Source organism: Melampsora larici-populina, assembly GCF_000204055.1.
Source record: "Melampsora larici-populina 98AG31 unplaced genomic scaffold MELLAscaffold_39, whole genome shotgun sequence".
Lineage (NCBI taxonomy): Eukaryota > Fungi > Basidiomycota > Pucciniomycetes > Pucciniales > Melampsoraceae > Melampsora > Melampsora laricis-populina.
The window spans coordinates 151,607-166,240 of record NW_006768803.1 but is presented as its reverse complement, the minus strand read 5'-3'; the positions used below and the strand labels follow the sequence as shown (position 1 = coordinate 166,240).

The 14,634-nt window shown below is 39.6% G+C and overlaps 2 protein-coding genes across 2 annotated transcripts; both read right to left on the bottom strand.

Annotated features, from left to right (window-relative positions):
• Positions 1-476: 476 nt before the first annotated feature.
• Positions 477-4,079, bottom strand: MELLADRAFT_109776 (uncharacterized protein; the record flags this gene model as incomplete). The annotated part of the gene is made up of 6 exons (XM_007413795.1): positions 477-663; positions 910-926; positions 1,012-1,281; positions 2,924-3,289; positions 3,385-3,615; positions 3,702-4,079. The coding sequence occupies 6 exons, from the start codon at positions 4,077-4,079 to the stop codon at positions 477-479; spliced, it is 1,449 nt and encodes a 482-aa protein (XP_007413857.1).
• Positions 4,080-9,385: 5,306 nt separating this feature from the next.
• MELLADRAFT_109775 (uncharacterized protein) lies at positions 9,386-10,133 on the bottom strand (the record flags this gene model as incomplete). The annotated part of the gene is made up of 2 exons (XM_007413794.1): positions 9,386-9,451; positions 9,519-10,133. 2 exons carry the CDS (start codon positions 10,131-10,133, stop codon positions 9,386-9,388), a joined length of 681 nt encoding a protein of 226 aa, XP_007413856.1.
• Between the last annotated feature and the right edge of the window lie 4,501 nt (positions 10,134-14,634).

Sequence of the window (14,634 nt, the reverse complement as noted above, 5' to 3'; positions counted from 1 at the left end):
AAATTCAGAGGAGGGCAAGGCAATTTCAAGTGAGCAAGCTCCATGTTTGTGGAACTTGACCCGGCCCAAATTGGGGTTCTGTGCCGGGGTTTCAGACTTTTTTCAAATTTAACAAAGATTTTGACAAGTCCAATAAAGACAGTCAACATGCTTTTAGAGAATCATCTTTCATTCATCATCATTTTGTTGAACAAAAAGGAAAGATGATAACAATACAAACAATATGATATTCCTAATTGAAACAATCTGGAAACAGATTCACAATCTAACAGAACAATAAAGGCCTGAAATGTCCAAGAAGATAACATTTTTTATCAAAAATGAATGATACAAATGGTAAAGATGTGGATTTAACCAAGACAACTGTCAACAGAATATTTAAAGTCTGATAAAAGCATTATCAGATCAAGGACATACTAAAATATGGATCATCTCCCAAAGAAATATGTGGTTTACATTCAAATTATTGAGTATTGTTATTTCCTTGCCCTCCCTTTGCCCTTGTGGTTTGCCTTGGTCCCTTGTTGTTTTTCTATGGCTGCCTTGGCTTCTTTGGCCAACTTGGTCTGCTTTTTTTTATCTGCCCACTGGTGTATGCCCATAGTGATGGCATCTATCCTTTCTGAAGGTGTATATGGGATGATCTGTATCAGGCCTAACTCTCTGTAAAGAGATGCTGAAATCAGTGAAGCAGTATTTAGGATGTAATAAGGGTTTTGTTCATGAACCCAAACTGGCTCAAGATTTTTGAGTGGGCGTGGTTCATTAGGATACTTGACTGATGGCTTGATCTCGCATCTTGAGTCATAGCAGTTGTGCTGTACATTGAGCATGCATATAATTTCCTGAGTTAAAAAGAATGATGAGTCAAATATCAATATTCCTGGCTTGAGTGATTCAATGGCTTACCCATGGATAGGCACACACTTTTTGGCCAGTAAGTATTACAGCCCTCATACAATAGAATGGGTGGTGATTGGATAACCTAGCCATTTCTAGCTCTAGCACAACACTTTCATCTAATCTTGAGTCTGGAGTCCTCCAAATACCCTTCACCAAGCCTACTTGTTTATCATATGTATCAGGAGATTGAGGAATAGAGACCTTGAGTAATATAAAAGACCCTTCTTTTGCAGTTTGTTGATTTGGTAATTTGGCACTTCTGGAAGGTGTCCAAGGTAATCTATCATCACAGATTTTGAAAGATGCACGTGTGGAGACAATTCTTGGAGGAACTGGTTGACAATAAGGGACCTCTTGGTAATTGCTTCGAAAGACATCCTTGTTGTAACCAAGCGCTTCAGAGATAGACTCATCATTCACCAGGATCTCTACGACCCTGTCTCCAGGTTTGGTCCAAAAGCCATTGGTTGGATGTTTTATCAACCCACCTGAAGAAAGATGCCGAAGTACATTGAAGTTGTTTGCGGAAATAGCAATATCTCTTCCTGGATTTTGTCAATTTGAATGAATTGAAAACTTCCGAACAACACCATTCATTCTTTCAAAAGATTCAGTTGCAAAAAGTGATGGGGGTCCAAATTGCCTGATGGACATAGTAAAGTGTTTCATGATATGGAACTTGGGTTTGTTGAACCATTGGGCTGAGAGGCGCACAACTCCAACTAGGAAACGGTCAATCAGGTGGTCTATTTCATTACAAAATGAGTCCAGGTCTCTGATTTCGGGCTGAAAAACCATTGATGCAACATGACCCAAGTCAAGCCATACTTGCCTATACAATGGAGACAGGTATTCACCCAGAACAAATGTTGCTGCTTGCAAGACAATTTTGAACTCTTTTCCATTTAAACTTTTTGCATATGTAACCATGCAATCGGGTTGTATTGCTTCCCGTCCTAAAGCTGATGAATTCAAACTCTTCCACTTGCGCTTCAAATCTTCTTTCTGAATTTCTGATAGGCGGCTTACACAATCTCTATATAAATACTTTGTTACCCCCAAAAGGATAACATGCAAGGCCTCCACAGGTGTGTCCATATGTCCATCAAATCCATTTAAGCGTAGAAAGGGATTGAATAACCTATCCTTGTATCTATTTTCATAATCTTCAGCCATTTGAATTGGCTTGTTGGTATTTGGGTATTCACGATGGCATTTGCAAACATCATCAATGAAATTCTGATTTGTGTGATTCTTAATTCCCCAAAGTTTTGCCAGATTTTCCACCTTTTGAATTGAATTTGGAAACCTTGATTCCTGCCACAGTACTCGACTTTTATTGGCTGTATCACTCCATGATCTTGGTTCAAAATGCTTTGGGTTTCCTTCTTGATCCAGCCCCATAAAATCTTCCACATACTGATGACTACATTTTGCATTCATGCTTGGAGCCGACAAGGTACATATCCTGCAAGGAGCCAATGATGAGGCTGGTTGACGTGTATTTGACACCTCAGCATGCATAGGCGAGTCGCCAAGAATACAAAGCGGAATTGCCATAATCAATACTTCCTCTTGTGTTTCAGAATCATAGGCAACACAGCCTTCAGAGCTCAGGACACTTTGAACAGAGAAAAATGTCAGGTACTGAGAATCAGTGTGAAAACAGAAAAAAAACCCACTTCAGCTGATCCACCAGGTCATCAGCCAATTCTAATGCTGTACCCTCATTGGTAGTAGCCAAGAACAAAGTATTGAAGTCCAGATGAACTAATCTGGCAGGAAGGCCCAAAAGATTGAAATAAAAGGACATGTGTTTATTCCATCTTTTGCTGATATTTCCTGAAGTATCATCACAATATAGAGTAAGTGGCATGTGGCGGATGACACGGCCATTTGCCCTCTTTCTCCAGGGATTTGGTGAAGGTATTGCTTCCAGTAATTCTGAAGAAGAAGATTTTTGAAATATCAATCCCCTACAATGGTTGATAAGACTTCCACCTGCCTTGCTTATCTTTACCTTTGGGAAAGGCAGCAATAGTTCATCACAATTGATTGAATCTTGAATTCCAAAATCAGGCTCTTCTGGGATCAAAACTTGATATGTAGAGTCACCCAATATGTTAATTTCTGCCTTCAAAATTTTTGCATGAAGCACACCATCCAATTGGTAGAAATGTGATGGTACTACCAGACTTCCATCCTTAAGCCGTGCTGGCTCATAGATATAAAAAACTCCAGCTGGTGTTTTTGCCATTGGGGCCCTAAATTCCCTTGTAAGACCATGAAGCCATTTCCCACAATGTTTAAAGTCCTTTACAAGCCTGTCAGAGCGGACCTCAGGATAACACTGGAGATGTTTGGCCACAATTGGGTTGGCCAAGTTCTGAATAGTAGATGACCAGAAATATCAATGTGTGTTATGTTATATGTATTATAGGTAGGCACCTCAACTGCAAACATAAGTTAAAATAAACTCACCAATCTCAGCTGCTCTTCAATAACTAAGGTGTGGCAGGTTTTACCCAGGGGTGATTCAAACTCTTTAACACTTATGCCAAGCATTGACCTAAGCACCTTTCGCAGGGAAGACATTGTATTCCAGAATGGAAGATTGGTTTGCATCACTCTTGATGCTAGCTTGAAGCCATCATATGATTTTCTGGAAGTCTGGGTATGTGTGCTGCCCAAAGCAATCAGTCCTGCTACATTCTTTTGAATCCAGAAAAAAGAGATACATGTATCTTTAGTATTTGTGTATTAAAGAGGGAAAACTGACCAAATGAGTCATTCATTACCTCATCCCTTCCCACAGGAAACCATGGGTCCACATGCTTTGTCATGTTTACAACTTCTGCCTGTATTTGTAAGAAGTTCTCATCAAGTTCATCCATCTCAGAATCATCATCTAATGATGCTGCTCCCACAGTTGAATTTGAGTTTGACAAATCAGACATTATACCAGAAGATTCTGAATTTGAGTAATTGGAAGCTTCCAAATTAAATGGAGAGGATTGTGCGTGAAACACATTTTCTTGATCCAGATCTGTATCCATGTCACTGGAATACTCATAACCCTCCAACTCATGATGACCTGTTTGAACAGAGGGATTGTCAGTGACAGGATGATTTGAAACCTGTGTTTGCATTCCCCTTTGGGAGTTGAGGTGTGTCATCTTGTTTCTGATGTGCTGAGTCACCAGATAACAATGGTTTTCAAGCTGCATGTGGGCCTCATAGTCCGTTGTGGGTCTTCCTGCACAAAGCAAGCAGGTATATCGCTTCTCTCCGTTGGCCAGTTCTTCACATTCGAAGACTACACAAGATATTGATAAGTCAGTCTAAATGCAAGATGAGACAGGAACAACTCACATTCTGCGACCCGGTAGGTTTTGACTGAGTTAGACATTGAAGCTATTTGATCACAGGTCAGATGATGATCGTAAAATTGTTAGAAGTAGAATGAAGTGATGTTTGAATGAACTGTTGTAAAAAGCGTTTTATTATATTTTTGCTGATAGTGAGAAAAATGTGGCAATCTGGCGCAGAGGTCAATTGAGCGTAAAATTCAGGGAGAGGCAACAGCAATCAATCAATCAAATGTCAAAGTCTGGGCTAGGTATTTTTTTTCTGTAGAATTCTGAGATTGCAGAAGTTGAAAGTAAAAGTCAAGCTAAAGATACACAGAAAAGATGTGGAAGAGAGGCTTTTTATGCTCTCAGAAGGGATTAATTTGAATGAAACAGCTACAATGCAATAGCGGTACACAAATATCAAAACCGTATGGGAAAACCGTATGGAAAACCGCATGAAAACCCGCATGGTTTTTTTGATTTTTGCGGGGAAACCTAAAAAAACCATGCGGTTTCATGCGGATTTTTCATGCAGGTTTTTTGTACGGTTTTCATATTTGTGTACACCAGGGGGTAAGTGACACGTTCCAAAAGTAGGATCGATAGCGTTACAGACACGCTACGACATTTTAATTGTTTTGGAGCGTGTCCAGAACGTGTCCAGGTTTTTCGAAACAAAAACGCTTCCATCACGTAGCAGTCACCGAAAAGTAAGCTGTATGCAAGAGTGCTGGACCCATCGATTGACAGCTCAGCCGAGCAAAGATTGACGAGGTCAAACACATCGCATCACAACCAGATGGTTGCACTTGGTTCAAGGTATTGTCTCATCCGAGTCTTGACCAACCTTCATGCCATCTTTGACTACGATTTTTGGTCGTCTTGAACCCACAAAAACCGTTGAAAACAACTGATTGTCACACGGTTCTCCTCATTTCGTTACCGGAACTGCTTTGTCTTGGTTCTCGCAACAAAATTCCTGGACACGTTTCCAGAACGATCCGAGGCCGAGGAAGTTTACCCCCTGGTGTAGCGCTAATTGGTTGCATTGTAGTCTAAGTGATGGACGCCTGCGGACTGAAAGCAGTTACCGGGCTCCATCACACAGGGCACAACTGTAAGGGCTCTTGTCTAGGGTCTCGTGGAGCATTGCTCTTATCACGAGTTTTGTTCTAGTTTTTAAGAGTGATAAAGCTACTTTAATAATTCGATAAGAAAAGAATAAAACAATTGTAAACTAACAACATATATATCCATAAACAGTTTGTAACATTTTATCCTAACAACCATATTCGCTATAACAACCATTTCCAATCATTCCATCTCTTTTACATTTGATAATATCTCCTAGTAGATTTGAATATTTCTTTACAATATTACAAATCATTACAATAATGATTTTCGTCTACCCTAAAGATTTCCCAACGCTGCTTGATATCCCATCGCATAACGATTATCTAAAAGTTTTGAAGGACATGGAAATTGTGGATATTTGGCGTGAAAATTTAAAAGAAATAAATCTAAATCAGACGAGATGTCTGTTAAGGAAACCCAAGTATCATCTGAAATCGGCCTTCCTAACCACCTTAACAAATATTCGGGAGCTGCTTTGCCTTTCTTTCGATAATCCAAAACTGCTGAAACATGCCTCCAATCATGAGTAGGTGCCACTTGTCCTTCTATACGTCTTTCCGGGGTGACACGACCTCCTACAGAAGGAGATATATATGGTGAGATGAGAGAGGTATTAAAAACGGGATGAAGTATTGAATAGGTACTGCCCAAATTTAATTTAACCACATTTCTTCCAATCATTTGTACTACAGGAAATGGTCCAATACGACGATAATCTAATTTCGATGAAGGCCTAGCCGTGGTTATATTTTGTCGTGACAACCAGACTAATTCCCCAGGCGAATAAACTGGAGCTTCTCGACGGTGTTTGTTGTACTGATCTGCTTGAGCCTGCTTCGCATGCTTCAAAGATAACAAAAGGTTCAATTGAGTTGCTTCTAAGTGTTCTACAAATTTATCAGCATGTGGAACCCTTGAGAATTTGGTGAAACTATTGGCTCTAGGGTGAAAACCTTGCCAAGAAAAAAATGGAGTAAGATTGGTAGAGGAAGAAGTTGAATTGTTAAAACAAAACTCGGCCATGGGTAATAGTTCAACCCAATCATCTTGTCGATATCCAATAAAATGTCTTAAATATGACTCTAAAACCTGATTCGTCCTCTCTGTTTGTCCATTTGTCTGTGGGTGGAAAGCAGTAGAGGGAGCAGGATGTATACGTAGCTGTCTTTGAACAGAAATCCAGAAGGCCAAAACAAAAGTCGAACCTCGATCTGAAACAATTTTATCAGGAAACCCATGATATCGAAAAAATTGAGATATAAAAAGAGATGCTAATTGGGGAGCGCTCATTGATTCCCGACAAGGGATGAAGTGAGCACCTTTTGAAAAATGGTCTGTGATTACTAAAATGGAATCGCAACCGGATGATATAGGTAACTTAACAATAAAATCAATACCTATCGTGCTCCAAGGCCGATCCGGTATCGCAGACGGGATTAATCTTCCTACTTGATTCTGAGTAGAGTGTTTTGTTCTCTGACATGAATCGCAGCTTCGGACAAAATCAATAATATCTTTACGAACAGTTTTCCAAGCAAAGGTCCTAGTCACTGCACTCAACATATGTGCAACGCCCGGGTGCCCCATGGAAGTAGAGTCATGAAAGGCTGAAAGAATTTGCTGACGAAGTGTTGGCGGAACAAATAACCGATCACGGAACCACCACAAACCTCCTCGAAAAGTAAAAAATGGAGGCGGAGGCTTAGATCCATCAACATCGTCATATTCCTTATATGAATCAATGAGAAGTTGTCGAGTCGCAGCAGAAGGAATGATAAAAGTGGTATCAATAGAACATACTGAAACACCATCTTTTACCATATATGGCTTCAAAAGAGTCATCCTATTTGATTCATTGGATATAACCTCGTAATCAGGACGTCTTGATAATGGATCCGCAGGATTAATTTTTCCTGGAGTATGAAGAATTTGAAAATGAAAAGAACTGAGATAAGAAGCCCAATGCGCCTGCCTAGGAGTTAACTTTTGAGAGGTCATGAAATAACGAAGATTGGCGTGATCAGAAAATACGGTTACTGGAGTAGGAGTACCAGTTAACCAGGCTCGCCATTCTTCAAAGGCTTCAACAATAATGCCTAATTCCTGATCATGTACCTGCCAATTTCTTTCAGCTGGAGTCAATTTACGAGAAAAAAAAGATACAGGTAAAAGATTACCATCCTTATCCGGCTGAGAGAGTATTGCAGCCATTGCAAAACCTGAACAATCAACTTGTAATGACCTGGGTTTCTCAAAGTCAAAATGGGAAAGAAGAGGAGCAACCGTAAAAGCATGTAGAAGATTTTTGAAAGCATAAAAACACTCAGGATTTGCTAAACCAGTCACTACGTCAGCAGTCTTTTGAGTCAAAGCTGTAAGTGGAGAAGAAATGGCTGAAAATTGATGAATAAAACGACGATAAAAATTGGTAAAACCTAAAAATCTGTAAAGCTGTTTCGAATTCACGGGATAAGGCCAGTCAGCAATGGTTTTCAACTTATTAGGGTCCATTCTCAGTCCAGTGCTAGAGATAACAAAACCTAAAAAGGTAACTTCAGATTGATAAAAGAGACACTTGTCCTGAGATACACGTAATTCATTCTGTTGCAATTTGAGTAAAACTTGCTCTACATGTATCTGGTGTTCTTGACGAGTCTTGGAAAAAATTAAAATATCATCAATATACACAAAGCATGAAATACCTAAAAATTCAGATAAGACAGATTGAATGAAACGTTGAAAACAAGCAGGGCCATTGGCTAATCCAAAAGGCATTACTAGACATTCAAACAAACCCCAGGGGGTTCTAAAAGCAGTCTTCCACTCATCCCCCTCCCTAACACGAATAAAATTGAAAGCGGATTTTAAATCTAATTTAGTAAAATATCTACAGCCAGAAACCTTAGTTAATAAATCTCCTAACAAAGGAATAGGAAATGAGTCACGGATAGTCATTGAATTTAAAGATCTATAATCTACACAAGGTCGGTTTTTCTTCCCAGGAACCTTAACGAAAAAAATTGGAGAAGCAGCCGGAGATGAGGAATGTCGAATATTGCCTTTTGCTAATTGAGCATCGATCCAATCCTTCAATTCACCTCCTTCATCCTTCAAAAGTAAATAGGAACCACCATAAGTTGGCACAGCGCCCTCCTTTAATCGAATTTCCATATCAAAAGCTGGTCGATGAGGAGGTAAAGTTGTAGGACCCTGCGAATTAAACACATCAGCAAACCTTCTAAACTCCAAAGGAATTGATTTTTCCCAAGAGATTGAAGAGGGAGTGATGAGAGAAGATGACAATATTGAAGAAGATAAAGAGGGAGTGATGAGAGAGGATGAAAATGCTGAAGAAGATAGATTTGATAATGATGCAAAAGACGAATATTCACCAGTTATCTTAGAAAAACTGTGATTAATCGGTGATTCCAAACGTAAAGAGGGACCACAACCCCCAACCCAACCGTCATGAGAACGCAACCAGTCCATCCCCAAGATTAGATCATAACCACTTAAACTAGTAACGTCTAATGAAATTGATGATTTAAATAAAGAACCTGTGACATCCGAAATTGACAAAACGCCTTTCCAAGAATGCGTCACCAAACCATCCTTTCCTTCAGAACCGTCAAAAGTAACACACTTCAAAGGAAAAGGTCGAAGCGAAAGAGAAAGATCATGTTTTCGAACAAAAGCTTTGTCCACAAAACTGCCAGAAGCTCCCGAGTCCACCAAAGCTTTGGCCGGAAAAACCACACCGTTAACAATAAGATCAACTGATAAAATAAGACGATGATCCATCGTGGATGAGTTCTTGAAATGAATAGCTGAAATAGACGAAATAGTTGGTTCGTCCGAAATACCATCACCCGTCGGATCGAACATAGGACGAGCATCAAGTGAGTCAGTTTGTAAGTTGTCATAATAAGTCGATTGATTGATATTTTGATATTCTGAGAACAAGGCCGCTACTTGCTGAACCGGATCTTGAGTTGCTACCGCTGCTGGAACACCCATCGCTTGCGGAAACCCAGGATGTTGGAGAGGCACTGGACCTTGTACTGAGGGCAAAGTGTATTGAGTCGGAGATAAATTGTACATATGAGGTGGTAGCTGATAAGGCTGAACCGGGACTTGAGCAAAGCCAGCAGACACATCTTGAAAAGATCTAGGAGGAGCTGAAACATGAGGTTGACGATGATTATTTGCACGTTGCATATGTTGAGGTAAATCTGACACAGCTGAAACTGAAGAAGGTCCTCGAGATTGATGAAAGTTCATAAAAGTTTCGATTTCTTGAGTCGTCTTCGGAGGAGCGTTAGGACACAAACTCTTACCATCCGGAGTTCGATGAGTAGAGTCATACAGCTTTAAACATTTATGGCACATCTTTCGTGCATGACAGAATTTGACAAAAAATTGAAACGAAATTCCATTCGGCAAGGGCGGAAAAGTTGGGCGAGCATTGATAGCGTTAACGTCGACTTCCATAGCGTTTGGATCACGGGGAATCGGGACAATAGGCGGAGATGAAAAGGAACGTTGAACTGGCAAAGATGAACTATTCGCAACCACATGCATTATTTGTTCTGAAGCCATTTTTGCCACCGCTTGCCTTTCCTCCACAGTCTTACACTTAAACCAATCAGGATGTTTAAGCGCTCGATCCTTAACATCTGGACGAAGACCTCCAGTAAATAAATTTTTTAACACCACATTGGAAAGTTGAAGCTGGAAAGCCATAGAATTAAATCGAGAAATAAATTGTCCAACAGGGAGTTTTCCTTGCTTGAAATTTTGAAGATCCAAAAACAACCTTTCTTCAGCAAACTTATTGCCAAACTTATCTAAAAATTCTTTGAAAAACGAAGCTAAAGAGGTAAGAGGTTCTATCGTGAAAGGAGTTGGTGTGACCAAAAATGCTGATGAGTCCGAAATACCATTTTCGCGATCATTCTGTCTTAGCAAACTTAACCACCAATCATGAGGAGCCGAAGCTAATGGAAAATGACGAGCCACCCAGGTGATTTTTTGATCCTCATTCGCAAAACAAGAAGAAGATGAAAAGAGAGTATCTCGAATTGTAGTGATAAAACCTGGAACCTTTCGAGCATCTCCACTAAAAACGAGATCCGGTAAAGCAGGAGGTTCCGCAGACCGAACTAAAGTCGAAGAATGCCTGACAGAGATTAATTCTTCGTCCAAAACATTGAGAACATCACGTTTCACCGTGGCAAAAGTCGAATCCAAACCTTCTTTAAGTTTCGCATCAAAGTGATCAACAGAAATTTTATTACTGAACTCCGCACGTAAAGCCATCATCACATCATTTTTTGCTCTAATGATAGCATCATTAACTAAAGTTACCACCGCATCTGAAGCACTTGCATTTCGTTCATCAAAGACCTTCGTAACCGACTTATTAAAAGCATCCAAACGTGGTTCCAGATAACGATTAACGAATTGTTGTTCAGTTGAAGAAAGCTGATAAGCTTGAGACTGTGGCGATGCATCAGAAGCAGACATGATTAAAAGTGTTAAAAGAAAAATTGACGAGTATTGAAATAGATGTTGAAGAATTTTTAAGATTTGAGAGGTAAGTTGAGAAGAACACCAATTTCTTTGAAGAGATAAGTCGATATGACAGAAAGATAAAGAAACAAAAAATATAAACAAACAAAATAACCATTCTATACACATATATAATATAATGACGTAATAACAAGTCCAAACGAAAAGGGGATACCCTATATCTAAAAGTAATAACAAGTATATACGGAAAATCCTCCACGGAGACACATATAAACAGGATAAGATGATTAACAGATAAAAGAATATAACTAACTCTCTAATTGATATATCTGAATATAAGAAAAATAAACCCGAGAAAAGAGTAAGAAAAATTATGAAAAAAAAGAAAATAACACGCAAAAAATAGCTAAAAATTATTTGTAATGATTGAATTATACTGTAAGGGCTCTTGTCTAGGGTCTCGTGGAGCATTGCTCTTATCACGAGTTTTGTTCTAGTTTTTAAGAGTTATAAAGCTACTTTAATAATTCGATAAGAAAAGAATAAAACAATTGTAAACTAACAACATATATATACATAAACAGTTTGTAACATTTTATCCTAACAACCATATTCGCTATAACAACCATTTCCAATCATTCCATCTCTTTTACATTTGATAATATCTCCTAGTAGATTTGAATATTTCTTTACAATATTACAAATCATTACAACAACGAAGCGGGTCAACGCATCGGTCTCGATGAGACCGATCGATGAGACCGATGCCACTCACATGGCATCTGAACTGCTTTGGCCACCGACCTCGGCTTGTGTCAGAGGCCTGCCAAAGCGTGAGCGAGCTGTTGGACATGTTCCACGCTTGGCTCATGCGTGTCACATTGGTTGACAGCCGGGCCCAAAAGACATCGCGTGGGTGTGTTTCAGCGTGAGAGGCTCAAGCCGGCTCAAGTTCGATTTTATGTATTTATTCATATGTAGCTCCTCGAACCGACAACTTGACGTGATTATGAACATAGCGGTCTCCCAAGTCGAACATATAAATGAGCGACTTCTCTTTGAGCACTTTTGCTTTCTCCCCTCAACTGATCTCATTGCAATCGATAACTTACAATCTCTCTGAGACCATCTGAGTCCTTCCGAATCGTCCATCCCATTTCACATCTAAACAATATGCGCATCAGTGTTGTCCTTGCCTTTCTCATTGGGAGTGCAGGTGAGTAATCTCATCTTCCCCAGAGCATTATCTATTAGCACAGTTTTTCTCAATTTGTCTTTTCATATCTATCGCAGCTTCTGGCATAGCGACGCCCCATTCGAGGTGAGATCATCGCGGTATTTACCCTTCCTAGAGTAGTAGAGTTACATTGCTTACTTATCTCTGATTTGGAAATTAGTGGTGGCTCCTACAGCGATACGAAGGGAGTAGAAGCTCGTAGCATACCCGAAGAAGCCAGGTAATACCACCATCCACATCCGCACCCTGAAGAACCGTTAAACCTTGCTCTCCACAACATTAATCAATGTGTTAAACTGTTAATTTGACATAGCTCGCATCACCATCAAACCCGTGACGTCATTGTTAATGAAGGAACCTCGAAATTGTTTGTTGATCGTCCGATATATGTTTGCACTTTGAATGGTGGCTAATGGCATATTTTTTCCTCAGGAAATCGAGGTCAGGAGTTGTGTTTAAAGGTGTTAACTACAATAACAAACCGGGCAAGGGTTGAGTTTACTCGCAAAGTGCTCCGAATGCCTGCGACGTGTTTAAGTTGATTGGATTGAATATGCTGGTTCATTAGAATGTCAAGTATTGGCTCCTAAACAGTCTACATCTCCTTAATGGACTTGTACTTGATCTGAAGATTTGCTAGTTGTGTTCATGTTGGCTTTGTATGTTTTCTGTTCCTTTGGCCGTGTTTTGGAATCCGTTGTTTCTTGAAAGCTTGTTGGATCCAACCCGCAACGTCCCGTAGTGAAGTACAGTTTTGCACAAAACTGTGATGCGCTGCAAAATGATCCTCTGGTGCGTTCCTGCGGTGTGTAAGTTGCGCAGTCTACTCACAAGGCTTTATCCTGCTTTATCCTCTGCAATGATAATAGTGCAGCGGCGCAGTGCACTGGACACAGGAATGTATGTGGCAGTTGAGATAAATGGCCATAAACATTAAGACATTGACAAAAAGACAAACCAGACAAAGTTGAGACTCATAAAACCAGAAAGTTACATATAAGGAAATACAGACTATGTCAATAGGTGAAAAAACTAAATACTTGTCAGCCTCCGAGCTCCGGCTAGCTGAAGCCAAAGAGACTACAACTTAAATAAAAACTAATAAATAAATAAAATTAAAATATATATATTTCTCCCTTCATCATACTACATTGTGTGTCTAGTTTCAAAGACAACAAATACTTGAAAACAAAACTATGAGTACCTAAGTCAAAGGTAACAACAAAAATCCTCACAAGACACCTCGTGTCTAGTTCCAAGAGGAACAATCCTGAGAAACCAAGATTAACATTCCTAGAGGTAAAACTAAAAAGAACCCACTAAGAAGACACCATACGAGGCCGGCTTGAGGATCAGAACACAGTAACGCAACCCGAAGGACAAAACGAAATGAATCTAGCATTTCAGGTTTGAGCTCAACCACGAGTTGACCAAGCAAGGATTCACTGAGTTCCCAATCTGGCCAAACCACAAGTTAGCCAGAAGAGTCTCCCCTTTGGGAACTATCAATAACAACGACTGAGAACCACAAGTCAGCCAGCCACCTTGAAAAAGCATATAAAGAGAGATGGTCTCCCGAGTTCAAAAAGGGGACACTCATCTACGACGACCAGAAGCAACTATAAGCTTTTTCGCAGTCCAGTTATACTTCCTAAAAGTATATCTCCACTCACTACAAAAGCCCAGTTACTACAAACGCAAAGTATAAAGAGTCATTTGATCTTACCTAAACTGTAAGTAAAAGACCAGGTTCACTACCTATTCCTTTTTCCTCTTTTCTTTTACTGTCCCTGTTTCAAGACAGTAAAACTCCATCTTGGTCAAGTGCCATTGTTCTTACAACGTAAAGTTGATAAGATCCCTGAGGCTTCAAAACCCAGGCTACTCGTTGATCCCGTCTTCGAGAAAATATCCTTGGCTCAGAACCTGACCAGTTCCGTCTGTTAACCAGCAGTGGGCCGTGGAACTTTCTGTCACGTTTATATTTACGTATACCGTGGTTAGTACCCTTTCAAAACAAGTTACTGATATAAAGGAAATTCCTACCTTTATAATAGATATTATTCATCCTACATATCCAATAGGATTCTTTGTCAGGTTCCTCAGTTAAATATTAACTATTTAACTACTAGAGTAAGTGCCACCCTGACAATTGGGGGCCTCATCGAGTGTTAGTAGACCCAAGAACTAACAAAAATTCAAAGAAAACATTTAGTTTTCAAAGCAGATCATTTCATATTTCCTTCTTCTTAGAAAAACAAAAATCGTTTTCAAAATTTCCCAATCAAAGGAACTGCTCACCTTGAAGCACAATCTTTTAGATCTTTCCTTACAAATCGGAAAACTTATAAAAAAGTCATACAACTTGAGATTGCTGAAAGGAAACATAAGTAAGCCTACATCCACCCATTCCAAAGAGAGTGTAGTAATTGACAAATACACAACATCCTTGAAGTGAACACACCAGAGAAGGTC